At 39.1% G+C, this 19,041-nt stretch overlaps 1 protein-coding gene across 1 annotated transcript in view; it reads left to right on the forward strand.

Moving 5' to 3' along the window:
* PGM2 (phosphoglucomutase 2) overlaps positions 1–10,200 on the forward strand; it is a 36,422-nt gene extending 26,222 nt beyond the window's left edge. Inside the window, exons 13-14 of the mRNA XM_011983518.1 lie at positions 3,211–3,344; positions 8,757–10,200. Coding sequence (XP_011838908.1) covers positions 3,211–3,344; positions 8,757–8,859 — 237 coding nt within the window. The 3' untranslated portion in view covers positions 8,860–10,200. The remainder of the gene's footprint in view (positions 1–3,210; positions 3,345–8,756) is intronic.
* Positions 10,201–19,041: the final 8,841 nt, after the last annotated feature.

Here is a 19,041-nt window from a genome sequence, read left to right on the forward strand (position 1 = left end):
TGGGCCAGCTGCTTTCTGGGTTGGGTGCACAGCTGTCATCCTGGGAATGCCCTTCTCCAGGGTTGAGTCCCTTGTTCCTAGACCTCATGGCTTCCTCTTTCTGTATTTATTTTCCTAGATCACATCTTCTAATAGCTTTCCGAGAACAAGTTGTTGGGTAGTAAGTTTTTGGTGGCATTTAGGTCTGAAAATGTCTTATTCTGTCCTCACACTTCATTGACTCACAGTTTGAAAGCATTGCTCCATTATTATTGGGCTTCCAGCATTGCTGCTGAGCCTCCCGTCCTTCCTTTTTCAGCAGATAGTTAAGGCCTACTGTATGCTGCATGTAAGGTTATTGATGCCATACTTATTCAGTCCTTTCCATGCAACTTGCTTTGTTTGCTTTTTCCTCTGGGAAGATTTTAGGAACTTTTCTCTAAGCTTCAGGTTCCAAAATTTCACAGTGATATGCTATAGTATGGGTCCCTTTTTATTCATGTTTCTGGATACTTGGTCTGTAGAATCATTTATTTTAGTTCTGAGAAGTTTTCTAGATTATGTGTCAAGAAAGGGAGCTAATTGGTTGTTTTTTGAAATAACCACCTCCCCTGCATTTTCAGTTTTTCGTTTCTTGAAAAGTTCTTCGATGCTGGCTCTCAAAGACTGATGTTCTACTTTTCTTGTTTCTTTCTTCTTCTGTTTTTTTGGGAGATTTCCTTAGCTTTAGCTTTCAGCGCCTCTGTTGGCTATTTCAGTTATAACTCTCTAATTTATTAAAAATAGTTTCCTATTGAAACAGGGTCTTGCTCTTTCACCCAAACTGGAGTGCAGTCACATGATCATAGCTCACTGCGGCCTTGATCTCCTGGGCTCACGCGATCCTCCTGCTTCAGCCTCCTGAGTACCTGGGACTACAGGTGTGTGCCACCATGCCCGGCTAAGGTTTTTAGTTTAGTAACACAGGATCTTGCTGTGTTGCCCAGGGTGATATTTTTTTTAATGTAAACAATATCTTATCTCTCTAAGGATTATAGACCTAATTATAGTTTTTTAAAAATATACGTCTTTTTCCCCTACATTTTCTTTATTTCCACCAAGTTCTTTTTATTCTGTTTGTTTTGGACTTTGTCTTTTATCTGATGTCTTTCCCCAAAAGTCTGATGATCCTTAATTATCCTTTGGGCACCTAAGAACTGATTGGAAGCTCTGTGTACATATGCAGATCAAATGACATACTTCACTCAGAGGATATTGGTAGCAAGTTAACTTTATAAAGGGATCCCCTGTCTGATTTAATGAGACCTTAATCACCTACCCAAGGATTATAAGATGAGATGCCAAGGCCCTGGAGGCATGACTGGGGCAGAGCTGGGGGTGTCAGCCGGAGGGCTTCTACTTGATCCCTCTGTTTTCATCATGCCTTGCCCAGGTTCCCCAACTCCTGAATGTTTCTGATTTAATCTGCAGAGAATTTAAACCATCTCCTGCAGAAATAGAGAAGAGGTGGTTCTGTGACGGTGTGGGCTCAGGGCAAGGAACCAGAGTCTAAGAGCTTCTTTCAGACGCTGTTCCTGCTTTCTGCCCCTGCCTCACATCTGCCTTTCGCAGTACCTGGTGCCTCTGGTTCTTGAGCTTGGCCAGGATTTTGCAGAGTGCCTTGCTTTGGTTCTCACCCATGTCTCCTTCCGCAAGTACTCAGATTTCCTTCTCTGGGTCCCACCATACCAGTTCTGTGCCTCCATCTGTTTTCTGACTTGTGTGCTGGGTTGGCAGCCCCATCAGCTGCTACCTCCTCTTTGTCTCTTTGCCCGTGTGTTTCTACTATTGAAAGTACTTCTGTAGTTTTAATGGAGTTTTGGGACCTATCAAATATAAATAAACCATTTCCTCGAGACCATTTTCTTTTCTAACCAATAAGTTTATATGGCATTTATTTTCTTATAGAAGCTTTTTTTTTCCTTTCCTTTTCTTTTTCTCTTTCTTTTTCTTTTTCAACATAGTTTCCTCTGTTACCCAGGCTGGAGGGCAATGGCGCAATCTCGGCTCCCTGCAACATCCGCCTCCCGGGTTCAAGTGATTCTCCTGCCTCAGCTTCCTGAGTAGCTGAGATTAGGCGCCTGCCACCATGCCTGGCTAATTTTTGTATTTTTAGTAGAGACCGGATTTTGCCATGTTGGCCAGGCTTGTCTCCAACTCCTGGCCTCACGTGGTCCGCCCTCCTTGGCCTCCCAAAGTGCTGGTATTACAGGCATGAGCCACCACGCCCAGCCTGAAAGCTTTATTTATTTAAAAAAAAAAAAAAAAAAACTCCTTATGGAATTTTCTTTGCAAAGATTCACTTTGTAACAGTAACTATGATCTAGTTTGGGTTTTTTTTTTTTGTAGCGTGTTAATCTATTTAAGTCTATATCTTATGAAATGATATGTTTTAATAAAACTTTAATAACTTCAATAGAACTAGGGAAGTAAAAGCTAATACACAAAGTTACTTAATTTTCTTTATTTAAAATTAATTTAGTTATGTTAATTCACAAATAATTGTATACATTTATGATGTACAATCTGATGTTTTAAAATAATGTGTACATTGTGATGGCTAAATCAATTTAATTAGCATATATTACCTCACATATTTATCATGTATTTGTAGCGAGAACACTTAAAATCTACTCTCTCAGCAATTTTCAAGTATGTAGTGCATCATTATTAACTATAGTCACTGTATTGTACAATAGATCTCTTGAACTTTTCTTCTAACTGAAACTCTATGCCCTTTGACCAGCGTCTCCCCAAACTCCCCCTTCCTTACCCTCACCCACCTCCCCCAGTCAGTCCCTGGTAACCACTATTCTGCTCTCTGCCTCTGTGAGTTCAACCTTTTTGGATGCCACATATAGGTGAGATCATGCAGCATTTATTTTTCTGTGCCTGGCTTATTTCACTCAACGTAATATCTTCCAGGTTCATCCATATTGTTGCAAATGACAGGATTTCCTTCTCTTTTAAGGCTGAATAGTATTCCATTTAGTAGACCACATTTTCGTAAATTACCATCATTTAGTATTTCATTCATGTGGAGTACATTTTCTGATTTCCTCCAAAATGTTTTTCTTTTCTAACCAATAGAAAAGAAATGTTTGGCATTTATTTTCTTACTTATGCAAGGGAAGATATTGGTTAGGCCAGAATGTTAGTATTTAAATTTATAATGTGTGCATTAATTCCTAGGTTCTTCCCACTAGTAAAAGCAGCCAAATGATCACCTTCACCTTTGCCAATGGAGGCGTGGCCACGATGCGCACCAGTGGGACAGAGCCCAAAATCAAGTACTACGCAGAGCTGTGTGCCCCACCTGGAAACAGGTATGATGTGGATGGCAGGTGGCGTGATTTTTATCGCCCAGACTTCCTAACTGGTTCTATTCAAATGCCAAGTAAAATGTTCCATCTTCCTAATAGGTAATTTAATTCGAAATCCTATTTCAGAACCTGCCCCAATATTGTAATATTAACAGTCGGTCTGAGCATCCAGGGAAAAGCTTACTTTTTACTTTTTTACTTTTGTCCTAAATTTCTTTGTATGCAAAAATTTTATCCTTATTTCAGTATAGTAATAAAAGTGCCTTCTTCTAAACACTTTTCAATTGGTGGCTAACACCAATGAGATTTTCTCTTTTTCTCAAACTTCAGTCTTCCCATGTCTCTGATAAAATAAATTATAATCCATTCCACATGCATTCAAGAAGTATCTTTGAGTGCCCGGTGTACACAGGTCTGTGCTAGGTCCCGGCGGGGGCGCAGAGAGCCTCACCAGAGAGAGCCCTTGCTGCCAAAGAGCTGATGGGCTGGTAGCTTCAGGTTCAAATTTCTGTGACCTCGGTAAAGTGTTTGAGTTGGTCACTCTGCAGCAACTTAACATTTTGCACCTTAACAAGCTCAGTGCATGTCCTTAGTGTGTGTCCGTGTGATATTTCATGCCTATCCAACGTGCGGTTAACCAGCATTTCCCTATTCAGAATACAGTTGAAAATCAGGAAAAGTTTTTGTAAAAAGTGAATTAAGTCTGTGCTGTCCGACAGAACTAAAATGCAATCCACAGGTGCAATTTTGATTTTCTACTTGTCACCTTTTAAAAGAGTAAAAAGAAACAGGTGAAGTTAATTTCAATAATATATTTTACGTAACCTAGTATATCCAAAAATTATTACAACATGTAATCAGTGTAAATATTATTAATGAGATGTTTTACATTCTTTTTTTTTTCCTTTGGAAAAAAGTCCTCAAAATTGATTCAGTAATTTTACACTTAGAGCATATCTCAATTCGAATGCTCCGTTTTTATCAGAAATACTTGATCTGTAGAGTTAATAAAATTTAGAGTAGACAGAGTAGATTTTAATATGCAGAGTATTCTAAACATACTTGTTTTCTAATAACTGAATCAAGTATCAGTTTTAAAACTTGAACTCAATTAACTCAACTTCATAAAATTAAAAATTCAGTTCCTCAGTGGCACTTGCCACATTTCAAGTTCTTGATAGCCACGTGTGGCTAATGGCCACTGTAGTAAACAGCACCCGTCTAGGTAATTGTGACAACATAGACAAACCAAAGCTTTGCTCGTAGAAGAGTTTTTCCAGCCTTGTGAATCAAACTTGAATTTTATGCAAATAAAAGCAGATGAAAATTCCTGAGCATCTTAAATTGCCAAGCTATTAGCAGATTAAATGTAGCAAATTAGAGGAATGGGAAATTATAGCAAACTTTTCTTAGGCAAGGAGAAGTGACTGCTGATAGCACGAAAGGAAATATTAAAAGAAAACAAAACTAGAAAACATGGACACAAGGACTTAGAAAACTCACCATTCCATGAGTTTATCATGAGGGAAACTGCGTTCTACACCCAAATGAGCCCAGAATACAGCTCCAGTCCAACACAGTCATGCTTATGGCACTCAAATGTCAAGATGTTCAATAAAGAGATACTTAAGAAGTCATGGGACTGTGTAATATATTTTCACTATGGATTCCCATTCAAAACCTTTTTGTGCTTAAAGTGCAAAAACTCAACTATTAAGTGAACATATATAAAAGCTCATTTTCTAACAATTCTGGATTACCAATATTTTATTGTAGTATTATGCAAGAACCTTGTTTTCATGTGCATTAGGTAGTAAGCTCTTTGCTGCTATATTGCATATAGTTTTTGGTAAACATTTTTTTGTAATTCTTTCTTATTTAGTGTTTTCTTGTTTCTATGTTTCGTTCTTTTAAAAGGAAATGGACATTCCAACTAAACAGTCCAACTTAAGGATCTGTTTTTTCTATATCTTGTCCACTGCTTTTCATTATCTGATGAAAATATATCTTATATTTCGGAAAGCTTTCCTTTGTAATAATAACACTATTTAAATGTTTAGGGCTTTATGGTATTAACATTTTTCACATGGCTTATTGAGTCGACTTAAATTCAAATATTAGCTTATAAATTCATGGAAAAACCTTGAAAATTTGTCCTTTTATTATATTCATTGAAACATTGTTTCCATTTATTAAATGGGATATTCAGCACTATGTCAGTCGATGGATATGTGGTCAGGGCTTAAGCAAGGCACCAGCATACCTAACGTACAACAGCAATAAAGTTTTTGTTGTTTTTTTGGTTATTTTTGAGACTGGGTCTCTCTCTGTTGCCCAGGCTGGAGTGCAGTGGTGGAATCTTGGCTCAATGCAAACTCTGCCTCTGGGGTTCAAGTGATTCTTGTGCCTCAGCCTCCTGATAAGATTACAGATATGCACCACCACACTCAGCTAATTTATTTTTATTTTTATTTTTTTAGTAGAGACAAGGTTTCATCATGTTGGCCAGGCTGGTCTCAAACTCCTGGCCTCAAGTGATTCGCCAGCCTCAGCCTCCCAAAGTGTTGGGATTACAGGCGTGAGCCTTAGTCTTGACTAAGATTTCCTTCTTTCCTGAAAAGCTTAAATATTATGAATATGCCTTATGTCATAGATTTCAATTATAGAATTTCAACTAAGATGGAAAATCCTATTCAAGTATGTGCTCCTTTAAAAATATTTTTTTCTTGGGGGAGATGTCTTTAGTTTTGTCCAACTTTTTATTTTGAACAGTTTCAAACCTACAGAAATGTTGGAATAAGAATGCAATGAATACCCACGTACCCTTCACTCAGACCAAACTTTTTATGTAAAGAGCCAGATAGTAAATATTTTAGGATTTGCAGACATGGGATTTCTGTCACCACTGCTCAGCTCTGCTAATGTAGTCAGACAGCAGCCATATGCGTAAAGGAATGGGCATGGCTATGTTCCAGTAAAACTACATGAACCACAGTTTCTTGACCCCAATCCAGACTCAGCAATTGCTAACATTTTGCAATATTTGCTCTCTCACCGTATATGTTATGTATTTGAGATTTTTCTGTACCATTTGAAAGACTCTGTGATATTTCATGACACATCATAAGACTTCATGATACTTCACTCGTAATATTTCAGTATGCATCTCTTAAGAACACTCTCTTAATATTAAGGCAAACAGATAATAATGGTACTAGGTAGGGTTCCAGTAGACCAACAGAAGCAGTAGAATGTATCTATTAAGACATTGTTTGCAAGGAATCAACTTGTGCAATTGATTATGGGGGCTGGCTCCGCAAGTCTGAAATCCAGAGGCTGTCCAGAAAGGGAGCCTGGAACTCTCAGGCATGGGTTAAAGTTACCATCTACAGGTGGAATTCTTCAGGAAAACCTCAGTTCCATTCCCAGTGCCTTTCAGATAGAATCTAGCCCATCCACATTGTCTGGGATAATCTCCTTTACTTAAAATCAACTGATTATAGATATTAATCACACCTACAAGATACCTTCACAGCATCACAACATTAGTGTTTGAATAACTGGAGACACTATCCTAGCCAAATTGACACATAAATTCAGACATTCCCAAAAGTCCCCAAAATAGCTGTTTTCTCTGTATTTATAACCAAATCAAGAACACTGCATTGTATTTACTTGTCATTTAGCTTAAATGGTTTTTCATGATTAGAGAAAAATAAATGCCTAATTATGCATGATACTTTCCTAAACATTCCGATAAAGAGATCCATCTAGATTTAGACTTTTCAGAAACAGGAATCCCTGGCTTAAATGATTATAGGATGTGTCCTGTTATTTTTAAAGATGTTTTGAAGTGTTTTCAAACATTAATTTAACAAATGAAACAGTTATTGATTAGGATGGAGAATAGTAACACAAAACTTTTGTTTTAAGAATTGTACCACTGAATTTTACACTGTGGTACTGATTTCTTTTTCACACATAAAATGAAATATCAAAAACATTATATCAGTATATACATGAATCATAATGTTCACTCATGTCATGATTAAGAAATAAACTTGAATACTAAATTAGTAATCAGTAATTTCACTGAGTTTTAGTTTTAAGTATACTTTTAAAAAATGATTAGCTTACATGCCTTCCTGAGAACTGTTATTTTCTTCAAAGCACATTTATAGAGAAGGAAAAGAAAACTGATATAATTCATATGTACTTAAAAAGCATAATTACTTTATATGTTGCCAGTAGGGATAAAAATAATTATAATGATAGCTACATTTATTGAGGTCTTTGGGCTGGGTTCAGTGCTAGTTGCTTTATATAATTTATCGCAATCTGTACAGCAACTCTCTTGAGAAGGTAAAGTCTTTATCCCAATTTTACAAATGAGGAATCTGGGCCTTAGAGAGGCCCAACCACTTGCCCAAGGGCACAGAGCTAGTAAGTCTAGAGCCAGAATTAATGTCTACAATGAAATGGATTGCTTTAGCTGTTAAAATGCTGTTTAGCTATTACAATGTTGAAATGATTTTAACTAATTGTAGGGATTTCTATTAAACTCTGCATATGTTAAAGATGGTATGAAGAGTGTGAAGTAATGGAAAGTACAAAGGATTTAGTTTTTTAAATTTAACTTTTTGGTGTTAAGTACTTAGAGTACTCTCACACTAGGCTACTGAAGATGCTGGAAACCTCTTTAACTGCAAGTCAGTTTTATCTATCACTTACCTTTCAAATGTTTGTTTATGAATGAATGTTTCCCACAGCCCTGAAAACTTGATTTTCCTGGAGGGATTTGTCTCCCCAGATTCTTGTTTATACTTTAGTTGTGACTGTTTGGTTCAAGAAATAGATTCTTTATGATATGATCACAGGGGTCTGATTTCTTGGTGTTTGACTCCTCAAACCCACCCGGAGGCTCCCCATTGCTGTTCACTCTAGAAAGGCCTTATAGACAAGGCAGTAGTTTGAGGGCAGACATCATGAATGTCTGTGTTCTGGGAGACTGAGGAGTTAACACAGATGTTTGTAAAAGTTTAGCAGGATTTAATGGCAACTGACATCATGAAAGTTTTCTCTACACCCTTAGGTACAAATATTACAGATCTTTTAGGGATGCTAGGCCAAAAATTGTGTTTCTTACAAATTCTTATGAGAAGAGCAAAGGATAACTTTGTTTGTGGTTCAGACCTTGGAAAAATCTTTGGGGATAATAATGCATATTGTCTCACGGGGTGTTTTGTCTAAGTCAACAGATACGTTCCATGCTTAAGTCTCTGGAGTTCTGTTTTTTCCTTTTTAGTCCTCTTCTTAAGGTTGTATTTTCGTGTCACTTGATCAGTGTAGGGGGAGCATTTAAACTGTGCTTTGGAACAATCCCTTGACCTGGATTTTTTCCCCCTTATTTTCCAGTGATCCTGAGCAATTGAAGAAGGAACTGAATGAACTGGTCAGTGCTATTGAAGAACATTTTTTCCAGCCACAGAAGTATAATCTGCAGCCAAAAGCAGACTAAAATAGTCCAGTCTTGGGTATACTTGCATTTGCCTACAATTAAGCTGAGTTTAACTTGTTAAGCAATATTTTTAAGGGCCAAATGATTCAAAATGTTACAGGTATTTATGTGTTTTACAAAGACCTACATTCCTCATTGTTTCATGTTTGACCTTCAAGGTGAAAAAAGAAAAGATGGCCAAACCCAACAAACTAACATTCCTACTAAAAAGTTGAGTTTGGACATATTTTGAATTTTTATAAATGAAGATTCTTAAACTAACTTAAAAAAATAGATTGTAATTGATGTGCCTTAATTTACATAAATCATAAATGTATGTCCTCTCTGTAATTGTTTTAATGTGTGCTTGAAATACCCAGAAAACCTATGGAGTTAGTAAATTCTAGGCTGTCATATGTAGGATAGCCACTTTTTAGGCATATGTACATTTATATTTCTATCAATTCCTTATAAAGTAAAATAAATGAATAGATCAAATGTTGTGTTCATGTTTGGGGAAAATATAATTTGCAGAAACCTATGAAGTGGAGCAAAAGATGCTTTAAAAAGGTACTTTTTTTGACCTAAATTTTTTTTAGTTCGAATAATGCACATAGCACATTAGTACATCATACATGTGCTAGGAAAAAACAGCTTCACTGTCTTTGTGTAATGTGTTGAAACTCATTTTATCTTTTTAAATCTTGAAAAACCAAACAGTTGTTTACTTGAAACTTGAAAGTAGCTTATTTTTCTGTTTTTTTTTGTTTGTTTGTTTGTTTGTTTTTTGCATTAGCACAATTTAATGTAATTCCTGGTTTGGAGGCAGCAAGACCTATAAGCAAGAACTGTTTACTTGACGCTGATTTTTTTCTCTTGTTCTTGTGTGGTCTAAAATCTAAAACTAGATTTATATGATAGATTTCCTATAAGCCAATTTCTAATAATAAATAGATTTATTATTTAATCTGTACCTTCTATCTTCTCATAATTCGTGGTTTTACAGCCCTCCAAAATGACTCCAGTTGGGCACCCATGAGCTAGGACCAAACTTCCTTATATACTTTATATACTTTACATTATTTCTGATTTTTAAAGCAAATGATTGCCATTATTATGATTACAGTCAACCTAAATGGTTATGAACAGTTTCAGAACAATGAAAAATGACAATACTATGTGATAGTATTATAACTGTTTTTCTATTTTAGTCATATGTAGCTTATGTCCTACCAGAACTCTTAAATCTATAGTATTCAACATATTCTACAAACTACTTCATTGTAGAAGCCATATTTATGTTTATTTTATAATGTTTTCTAGTGTCAAACTGTACTGTGGAAAAAGAAATGTTAGATCTGTGTTCTGTCTGCATTTTTTTTTTTTTTTTTTGAGTACATACCCTTCACCCTCTCATGGAGTTTGTTTCTGGAAATACAAAGTTGATTATGACCCAATCCTGCTCTGATGGAAGTCAGTCTAATTGGAGGGCTAATAAGTAACAGCAGTACTTACAAATTCTATTATAGTGTTTTTTACAAGTATTCAGCAACACAGTCTGAGGGAGGGATTCATGCTGCCCAAAGAAAACCTCATAGATGAGGTGCTGAATGAGATGCTTCACCCTTAGGGATGAGGAGCAGCTGAAGATGGGAGAGAAAGCCTTCAGAGCACAGAGCACAGCACGGACAAAAATGTGGAGGTGCTGGCAAGTGGGGGTGGGGGAAGCAAGGGGAGATGATGAAAACAGAAGCCAAGATGGAAACTTTAGAATGCATTGCACTCCTCTGCCACTCACATGAGCAGATGATTTCACTGGACCTAGAGGGGATGCACCCGAACTCTATTTGTCACCTGTATTTCTAAGAAATAGCTCTCCATGGCTGTTCATTAGGTATTTCTCAACTTCTTCCTGTTATGGGATGTAGGGTAGCCCACCTGGCACATAAAGCTGGCAGCAATAAGGCCACTGGGTTTTAATCTTGGCCTATTTTGAACCAGTTCTGTGACTTTGGTCACCTCTCAGAGTCTCAATTTTCGTCATTTTTAACAAAGACTTTTTAGAGGGTGGTTTTAATTTCAAAGCAAAATTGAGAGGAGGGTACAGAGAAATTCCATAAGACCTCCTACCCTCACACATATGTTGCTTCCCTCTATGTCAACAACCTTCACCAGAGTGATACATTTGGTATAATTGATTAACCCACACACATCATTATCACTCAAACTATGGAGACAAGAAAAAGATCAGGGATTGGGAGGGAGGGATGAACAGGCCAAGCACAGAGGATTTTTAGGGCAATAAAAATACTCTGATACCATAGTGATGGATACATGTCATTATACATTTTTCCAAACCCATGGAATGTACAACACAAAGAATGAACCCTAAAGTAAACTGTTGACTTTGGGTGGTAATTTTGTCATTTTTAAAATGAAGATATTGGCCGGGTATGGTGGCTGACACCTGTAATCCCAGCCTTTTGGGAGGCTGAGATGGGAGGATCCCTTCAACCCAGGAGTTTAATAACCACCTGGGCAACACAGTGAGACCTCATCTCTACAAAAAGTCAAACAATTAGCTGAGTGTGGTGGTGTGTTCCTGTGATCCCAGCTGCTTGGGAGGCTGAGGTGGGAGGATCACTTGAGCCTGGGAGGTCGAGGCTGCAGTTAGCTGTGATGCGCCACTGTACTCCAGCCTGTGACAGAGCTGGAGGTGACAGAGCGAGACCCTATCTCAAAAAAATAAGATATTTTACTAAATGGTCTCTGAGGTCATTTCATCCTACAGGTCTCTACATTATATGAAAATCTATAAAGGGCAATTATAGTAACAATAAATCATTGGGAATTCTCTTTGGCAGAATTCTTAGGTCACCCTCTTTTTTTTTTTTGGACGGAGTTTCGCTCTTGTAGCCCAGGCTGGAGTGCAATGGCACCATCTAGGCTCACTGCCACCTCCACCTCGAGGGTTCAAGTGATTCTCTTGCCTCAACCTACTAAGTAGCTTGAACTACAGGCATGCACCACCATGCCCAGCTAATTTTTTGGATTTTTAGTAGAGACAGGGTTTTACCATGTTGCCCATACTGGTCTCAAACTCTTGACCTCAGGTGATCCGCCCACCTCAGCCTCCCAAAGTGCTGGGATTGCAGGTGTGAACCACTGCGCCCGGCCAGGTCACCCTCTTTTAAGATCTAACATCTCAGACGGGAAAAATACTTTGTACGAAAGAAGGCAGGCTTATGTTCCTATGTTGCTTTGCCTTGAAGCCTGAAGGGGATGAATGGGGACAAGCAAGACAGAAGCACATGGCATGCAGATGCTGGGAAAATGCTTTGCAGGGGCGTGAGGCGTGCTCACTGGCCTGTGATCAGGACTGAGAGCTGTCACAGCAGCCCACTGTGCCTTCTAATTGCTGAACTTACTTGGGGAAGCCTGTTGATTTGAGTGTAGAACGGGCAGTCCATTTTTTCTTGATGCCTTGGAAAGAACAGGCCCCAAGTTAAGTGTAGGAGACAGACTTGCAGGAGGAAATAACTATTTTTACTTTTCCTCTTTGTGGTCTCTGAAATAGCAGCTGTTCCTCTTTCCATTGGGGAACATTGGGAGTACTTCTCATTTATATATCTCATTGATTTCCCTCAGTCATGATGCTAGTAAGAGAAAGTATTGCTATTTCAATGACATTGGAATCCCATGTGGTTTTAAAAACAAATGCTTTAAGTGACGAAATGAATATGTGTGTCCTATTTTGAAGGGATTTTTGAAAGGATGGCCTGCATCTCGGTCATATATATGATTTCTGCATCCTAAAAGACTATGTCTTCAAACCTATTTGTGCTTTCATTTAGGTGTTTACTGATTGGGTCATGTTGGACCCTGTGAGGAGACAGGCATTTTTCTGGATACTGGCAATAAACGTGCAGTCCTGATCTATAATATAGCCTAGCAAGAGAAGTACATGTTTACGCAGATAATTCTAATATAGTATGCTGCATTGAAACAGTCAAGTATTTGAACTATGGGCAAGCAGTTCTGTCATGTCCCCTTCTGTGCTTGTCTATTTTAAGACTACTAAGTTCAGATTCCTAACCTTTGTGTTTAAAAACCACATGGCTCTGGGAGGCTGTTTGCATGTCATTCCCCTGGGTTATCCCTTTCTTGCTACAAGCATATTTGTGTAGAGTAACTCAACCGTTGAAAGCAAGATGTGCACTCTTAGGCAGATAACAATCAACGTTTAAAATAACGTCACTTCTTCTATAGATTTCTCCAGGCACACAAAGCATGGTGACTACTCAGATTAATTGGAGGAGAAAGAATACTGGAGAGGCGAGGCCCTCCAACACCATCGTGCTCATGCTCAAGGTCATCAGGATGGGGAACAGTATTGGAGAATCTGGTGTTTTCCCACCTGGCTCCCTTGTGTAGATTCTTGTTGAGAAGCAGAGCTGTCGGCCACCTCCTGCTTGAGTCCAGTGAAGGCCACTTTAGTGTTTGGCCCAAACCCGGTGTGGAATGAAGTTGGGCACACAGACCAAAGAGCCAGCTCCAGGTCTCAATAGCTTTTGAAACCATTTCAAAATAGCATTGCGCAACTTCCAAAGGGAAGTTAGGGTTGCAAGTTACAGAGATGACAGAGCCCGATTATGTCCTTAAAATGCGTTGTTCCGAACTATTTCACCTTAACTGGAAAAAGACAATTTTGATTTTTTTTGGTTTTTTTGTTTTTTTTTTTTCTGAGACAGAGTCTTGCTCTGTCGCCCAGGCTGGAGTGCAGTGGTGTCATCTTGGCTCACTGCAAGCTCCGCCTACCGGGTTTACGCCATTCTCCTGCCTCAGCCTCCCAAGTAGCTGGGACTACAGGCACCCGCCACCACGCCTGGCTCATTTTTTGTATTTTTAGTAGAGATGAGGTTTCACCGTGTTAGCCAGGATGGTCTCGATCTCCTGACCTCGTGATCCACCCACCTCGGCCTCCCAAAGTGCTGGGATTACAGGTGTAAGCCACCGAGATTTTTTAAATCTCTAGGTGGCAAGAGTGAAATGGAGCTCCGTTTCTGAGAGGTGTTTCTTGGTTTACTAAAACAAAAGTAAACTGGAGATGGGAGCTTGGGCTAATTATCTCCTTTATGAGCTCAACAGGCTTTCTTTTTTTTCCTTTCCTAGTTGGTGTAAGGGTTTCTCTGCCCCCTGAACACTTCTTTATGTTTGTGGCTTTCGTTATCCTAAGTGCAGGACTACAAACGTCTCTGCCAAGCTCCATCCTTGTATCACCATTTCCCTACTTGGACTTTCCCACTCCGAAGTCCTCAAATTGCTTTAAATGTAGTCTGGCCTCAAGTTAGGTTTTCCCATTCAGTTCCCCACCTCCCTACCCTGCAGTCTACTCTGTACGTCGACACTTCAAAACACTTGCCCAGGACCTTTGGTGATTTTTTACTTGTCTTTTTCTGATCTTGAGAATTTCTTCTTACTTATCCTTCCTATGGAGAATGTCAGACTTATACAAACAATAGTACGGTGGACACCCAAGGAGCCATCACCCAGCTGTAGCAAAACTCAATTCATGACTAATCTAGTTTCACTTATATGTTCCTTGCTCCCCATCTTTCACTGGGCAATTCTGGAGCATATCCCAGGCCTGTCATTGTATCTGTAAGTATTTCAGTATTTATATCAGTAAATATTTCAGTATATATAAAAGATGGGGACTTGTTTACACACACTGATAAAGGCAAGAGGCAGGCAAATGCCTAGGCAGATAGGGATTTCCCAGTGAAACCCAACCTTCAAGCCGGAAACTGTCCCAGGTAAATCCTCAGACTGGATTGAGAACTCGCCTTCCCATTTGACGTGCTTTCCTCTTATTGATCCCTGTCTTTCACCTATTTTACATATACCTACTTTTTCTTAATTGGTTTTCTACACTGTTGTTCCCACCTTTGAGTAGAGTCTTCGCTTTGACCTTTTTTGCATACTCACAAACCAGTCAGCACACGCTCTCTATTCTGGGCCCATAAAAAAACCCCGGGCTCAGCTATATTGGGGGGAACTTTCCTGTCTTCAGATCGGAGAAGCACCCCCGACGTCCCCTCTTTTTCCTGAGAGCTTTCCTTTCTCTTAATATATTCTATTCCACTCACTCTTCGATGTCTGCATGCCTAATTCTTCCTGGGGAGACAAGAACCCGGATGTAGCTGAGTGAAGAAGCAAAACTCCTGCATCAAGACAACCATACTACTGTTGTCACTCCTAAAAAAGTTGACAATTCCTTAATACCGGTTATTCAGTGTACAAATTTTCCCATTTGTCTCATACGTTTTGTTTACACTTTGCTTGAATCAGGATTCAAATAACATTCACTCATTGCATTTGAGGGATAGCCTCTGAAATCTCTTTCAATCTAAACATTCTTCATCTCTTTAATTTTTCTTGTAGTTTATTCCAAACTACCAAATCATTTGTCCTTCAGAGTTTCCTGCATTTTGGATATTGCTGGTTGTCTCCTCATGGTGTAACATGCTCCTACGTGCCCTGGATTTCCTGTAAACTAGTACAACTAAATCAAGAAGTATGATCTGATTCAGGTTTCACTTTTTTTTTTTTTTTTGGCGAAAATACTTGATGGGAGCAGAGGAGGGTGGCACTCCCACCATCCAGTTGTTTTCAAAGTACCAGGGATACTTATTTGTGGTCAGTGTGCCTTCTCCTGCTTTGCTCTGCATAATGAAAGGGGAGTCAGGTCAATGCCAATGGGAATCAGTTAAAAAGAAAACATGAATCGATGTGTCCTGTGTCACTCACACAGAATACTGTCAGACTGATAGAGGCAGGTCACCCTCAGAAGCAGGCGGAAAGGAGTGGTGAGCTATTTCAAGCAGGCTTGGTAATTTACGTCAAGCTTGATGAACGAGTACTTAATGCTCTCAGCTCCTTGGGGCTTCAATAGTTCAAAGAAAGTGATTTCTCACACCGTAGGCCCTTAGAAATTTGTTTTCGCCGATTATTTGTCTGTTCTAGAACAAAATACATTTCTGTGTCAAGTTATGAAGATCAGCACACAAAGGAAGAAATGTGAGCACGTTGTGAGAACCCATGAAGAGATCTGATGAAGGCTTTGGTTGAGTGGATCAGCTGTGTGTTGGATGCAACCACAGGTCAGAGGAAACAGGGCAGTCTTCCTTCGGATGGCATGCACTTTGGTGTGCTGCCTGGAACTGGAACCATTACTTTTGTTGATAAGACACCAAGAGATTTAACTGAGGATGAGTTTGTGGTGCTTTTGAGGATGGACCCACTTGAGATCCGTATCCTGTGACTAGTCTGAACAGAAAGTATGCATTTAGGATCTTCTGGATATTCTGTGAAAGAACACTGCACTGTGTGATAGCCACAGAGTTTGCCCTGGAGTCTGCATTTCTGTGGCAAGCAACAGGCTGGAGCGAGTCCACAATGTAAGGCAAAGAAAAAGATTCCAAAAGACATCTGTGATGTTACACAGTTTGGTCTAGGTTATTTTCTATCATCTATTTTCTATCATCAATTTCTTTTTTCTTTCTTTCTGTTTTTTTTTTTTTTTAAGATGGGGTCTTGCTCTGTCACCAGGCTGGAGTGCAGTGGCGCGATCACTGCAACCTCTGCCTCCCTGGTTCAAGCGATTCTCCTGCCTCAGCCTCCTGAGCAGCTGGGACTATAGGCGCGTGCCACCATGCCCAGCTAATTTTTCTATTTTTAGTAGAGATGGGGTTTCACCATGTTGGCCAGGATGGTCTCGATCTCTTGGCTGTGATCCACCTGTCTTGGCCTCCCAAAGTGTTGGGATTACAGGCGTGAGCCACCAGCACCCAGCCCTCTTTGTTTTTTTTGTTTTTTGTTTTTTTAGATAGAGTCTCCCTCTTGTTGCATAGGCTGGAGTGCAATGGCTCGATCTCAGCTCACTGCAACCTCCACCTCCCAGGTTCAAGCAGTTCTCCTGGCTCAGCCTCCCGAGTAGCTGGGATTACAGGCATATGCCACCACGCCTGGCTAATTTTTGTATTTTTAGTAGAGACGGGGTTTGACAGGCTGGTCTCGAACTCCTAACCTCAGGTAACCCACTCGCCTTGGCCTCCCAAAGTGCTGGGATTACAGGCATGAGCCACCCCGCTCAGCCTCTATCATCAATTTCATCTCTCTCATCAATAACAAAAATATTTGAGGCTTCTACTTCTTTGAGAATTGCCAGTTAGCTGCACAAGCCAGAGCCTAGGTAATGAGTGAAAACCTAAAATATTAGTGAAGTATACTTCAAATTGAATGAACTAACCCTGTAGACTAAAGAGACCCAGAACTTGTGGCCAAGGTATCCTTTTATTTGGGAGAATCTTGACTATCATGGTGACTAAAAAAAATATATTGAATGTACCATTTCCTGAATTTAGAAAACTTGAAAGGATGAAGAAGTTGAAGTATTACGCATTTGCTCACAAGTGGGAGCATACTGTACACACTGTTCTGCAAACACTTTGCAGTCCCTTAGTTAAAAGATAGACATTTATTTCCAATCTTTTGCTAATTCATTGTTGCTATGAATAACATTGTATATATGTCGCTTTCCTCCCATTTTCCTAGAGAACAAATGCTATTTTAACAACTGAAATATCTTTTTGTTGTAGGATGGCATGAGATAATCCATGTGAGAACAATTTATAAATTGCTAAGTATTAATATCATTGGACAAATGAGCAAATTAGATTTCTAAACCATGTTTCATAATCTCCCCATTTAGTGTGTGCAGCTCTGTTTTCGAAAACTGGTATCTTTTCGCTGCCTCGTTTACTGATATTGACAGTAATACGTAAAAGAAAAGAATAATCAATATCATTTCTAGTATTTGCAAACCATATATCTGATAAGGGGTTAACATCCAAAATATATAAGGAACTCATATAACTCAATAGCGAAAAAGAGTCAGACTTTAAAACAGGCAAAATTCATGAATGGAGTTTTAAAATGTTTTATTGATATATAATATTTGTACATGTTCATGGGGTAGATGTGATATTTTATAACATGCATACAATGTATAATGATCAAGTCAGGGTATTTAGGGTATCCATCACCTAGAGTATTGATCATTTCTATGTGTTGGGAACATTTCTTCTTTCCTAGCTATTTTGAAATCTACAATACATGGTTTTTAACTATAGTCACCCTACTTTGCTATCAAACATTGGAACTTATTCTCTCTATATAACTATGTGTTTGTACAGTTAACCAACCTCTTTTCGTCCTCCACTGCCCCCACCCTTTCCAGCTTCTGGTATCTCTCATTCTACTCTCTACTTCTACGAGATCAACTGTTTTTTTGTTTTGTTTTGTTTTGTTTTGTTTTGTTTTGTTTGAGATGGAGTCTCACTCTGTCACCCAGGCTGGAGTGCAGTAGCACGATCTCGGCTCACTGCAAGCTCCACTTCCTGGGTTCACGCCATTCTCCTGGCTTAGCCTCCTGAGTAGCTGGGACTACAGGCACCCGCCACACGCCCAGCTAATTTTTTGTATTTTTAGTAGAGACGGCATTTCACCACGTTATCCAGGGTGGTCTCGATCTCCTGACCTCGGAGATCAACTTTTTAAGCTACCAAATATGAGTGAGATACATGCGATGTTTGTCTTTCTGTGCCTGGCTTATTTCATTTAACATGACCTCCAGTTCCATTCATGTTGCTGCAAATAACATAATTTCGTTCTTTTTTGTGGTCAAATAATTGAATAGACATTTCTCCAGATACATACAAATGGCCACCAGCTATATAACAAGGTGCTCACTGTCACTAACCATCCGCAAAACTCAAAACCACAATGAGGTATTATCTCACACCTGTTAGGGTGGTTATTATCAAAAAGACAAGAAGAGATAACAAGTGTTGGCAAGAGTGTGGAGAAAAGGGAACCCTTGTACACTGTTGGTGGGACTGTAAATTGGCACAGCTATTATCGAAAACAGTTATGAAGGCTCCTCAAAAAATTAAAAATGGAATTACCATATGATCCAGGAATTCCACTTCTGGGTATATATTCGAAGAAAGTGAGATTACTATCTTAAAGAGATATCTGCACTCCATGTTCACTGTAGCATTATTCACAGCAACCAAGACAGGGAAGCCACCTAAGTGCCGATGAATGATGGATAGAGATACTGTGATAGATGAATGATGG

The sequence above is a fragment of the Mandrillus leucophaeus genome, unplaced genomic scaffold, assembly GCF_000951045.1.
Source record: "Mandrillus leucophaeus isolate KB7577 unplaced genomic scaffold, Mleu.le_1.0 Scaffold251, whole genome shotgun sequence".
In the NCBI taxonomy this organism is placed as follows: domain Eukaryota; kingdom Metazoa; phylum Chordata; class Mammalia; order Primates; family Cercopithecidae; genus Mandrillus; species Mandrillus leucophaeus.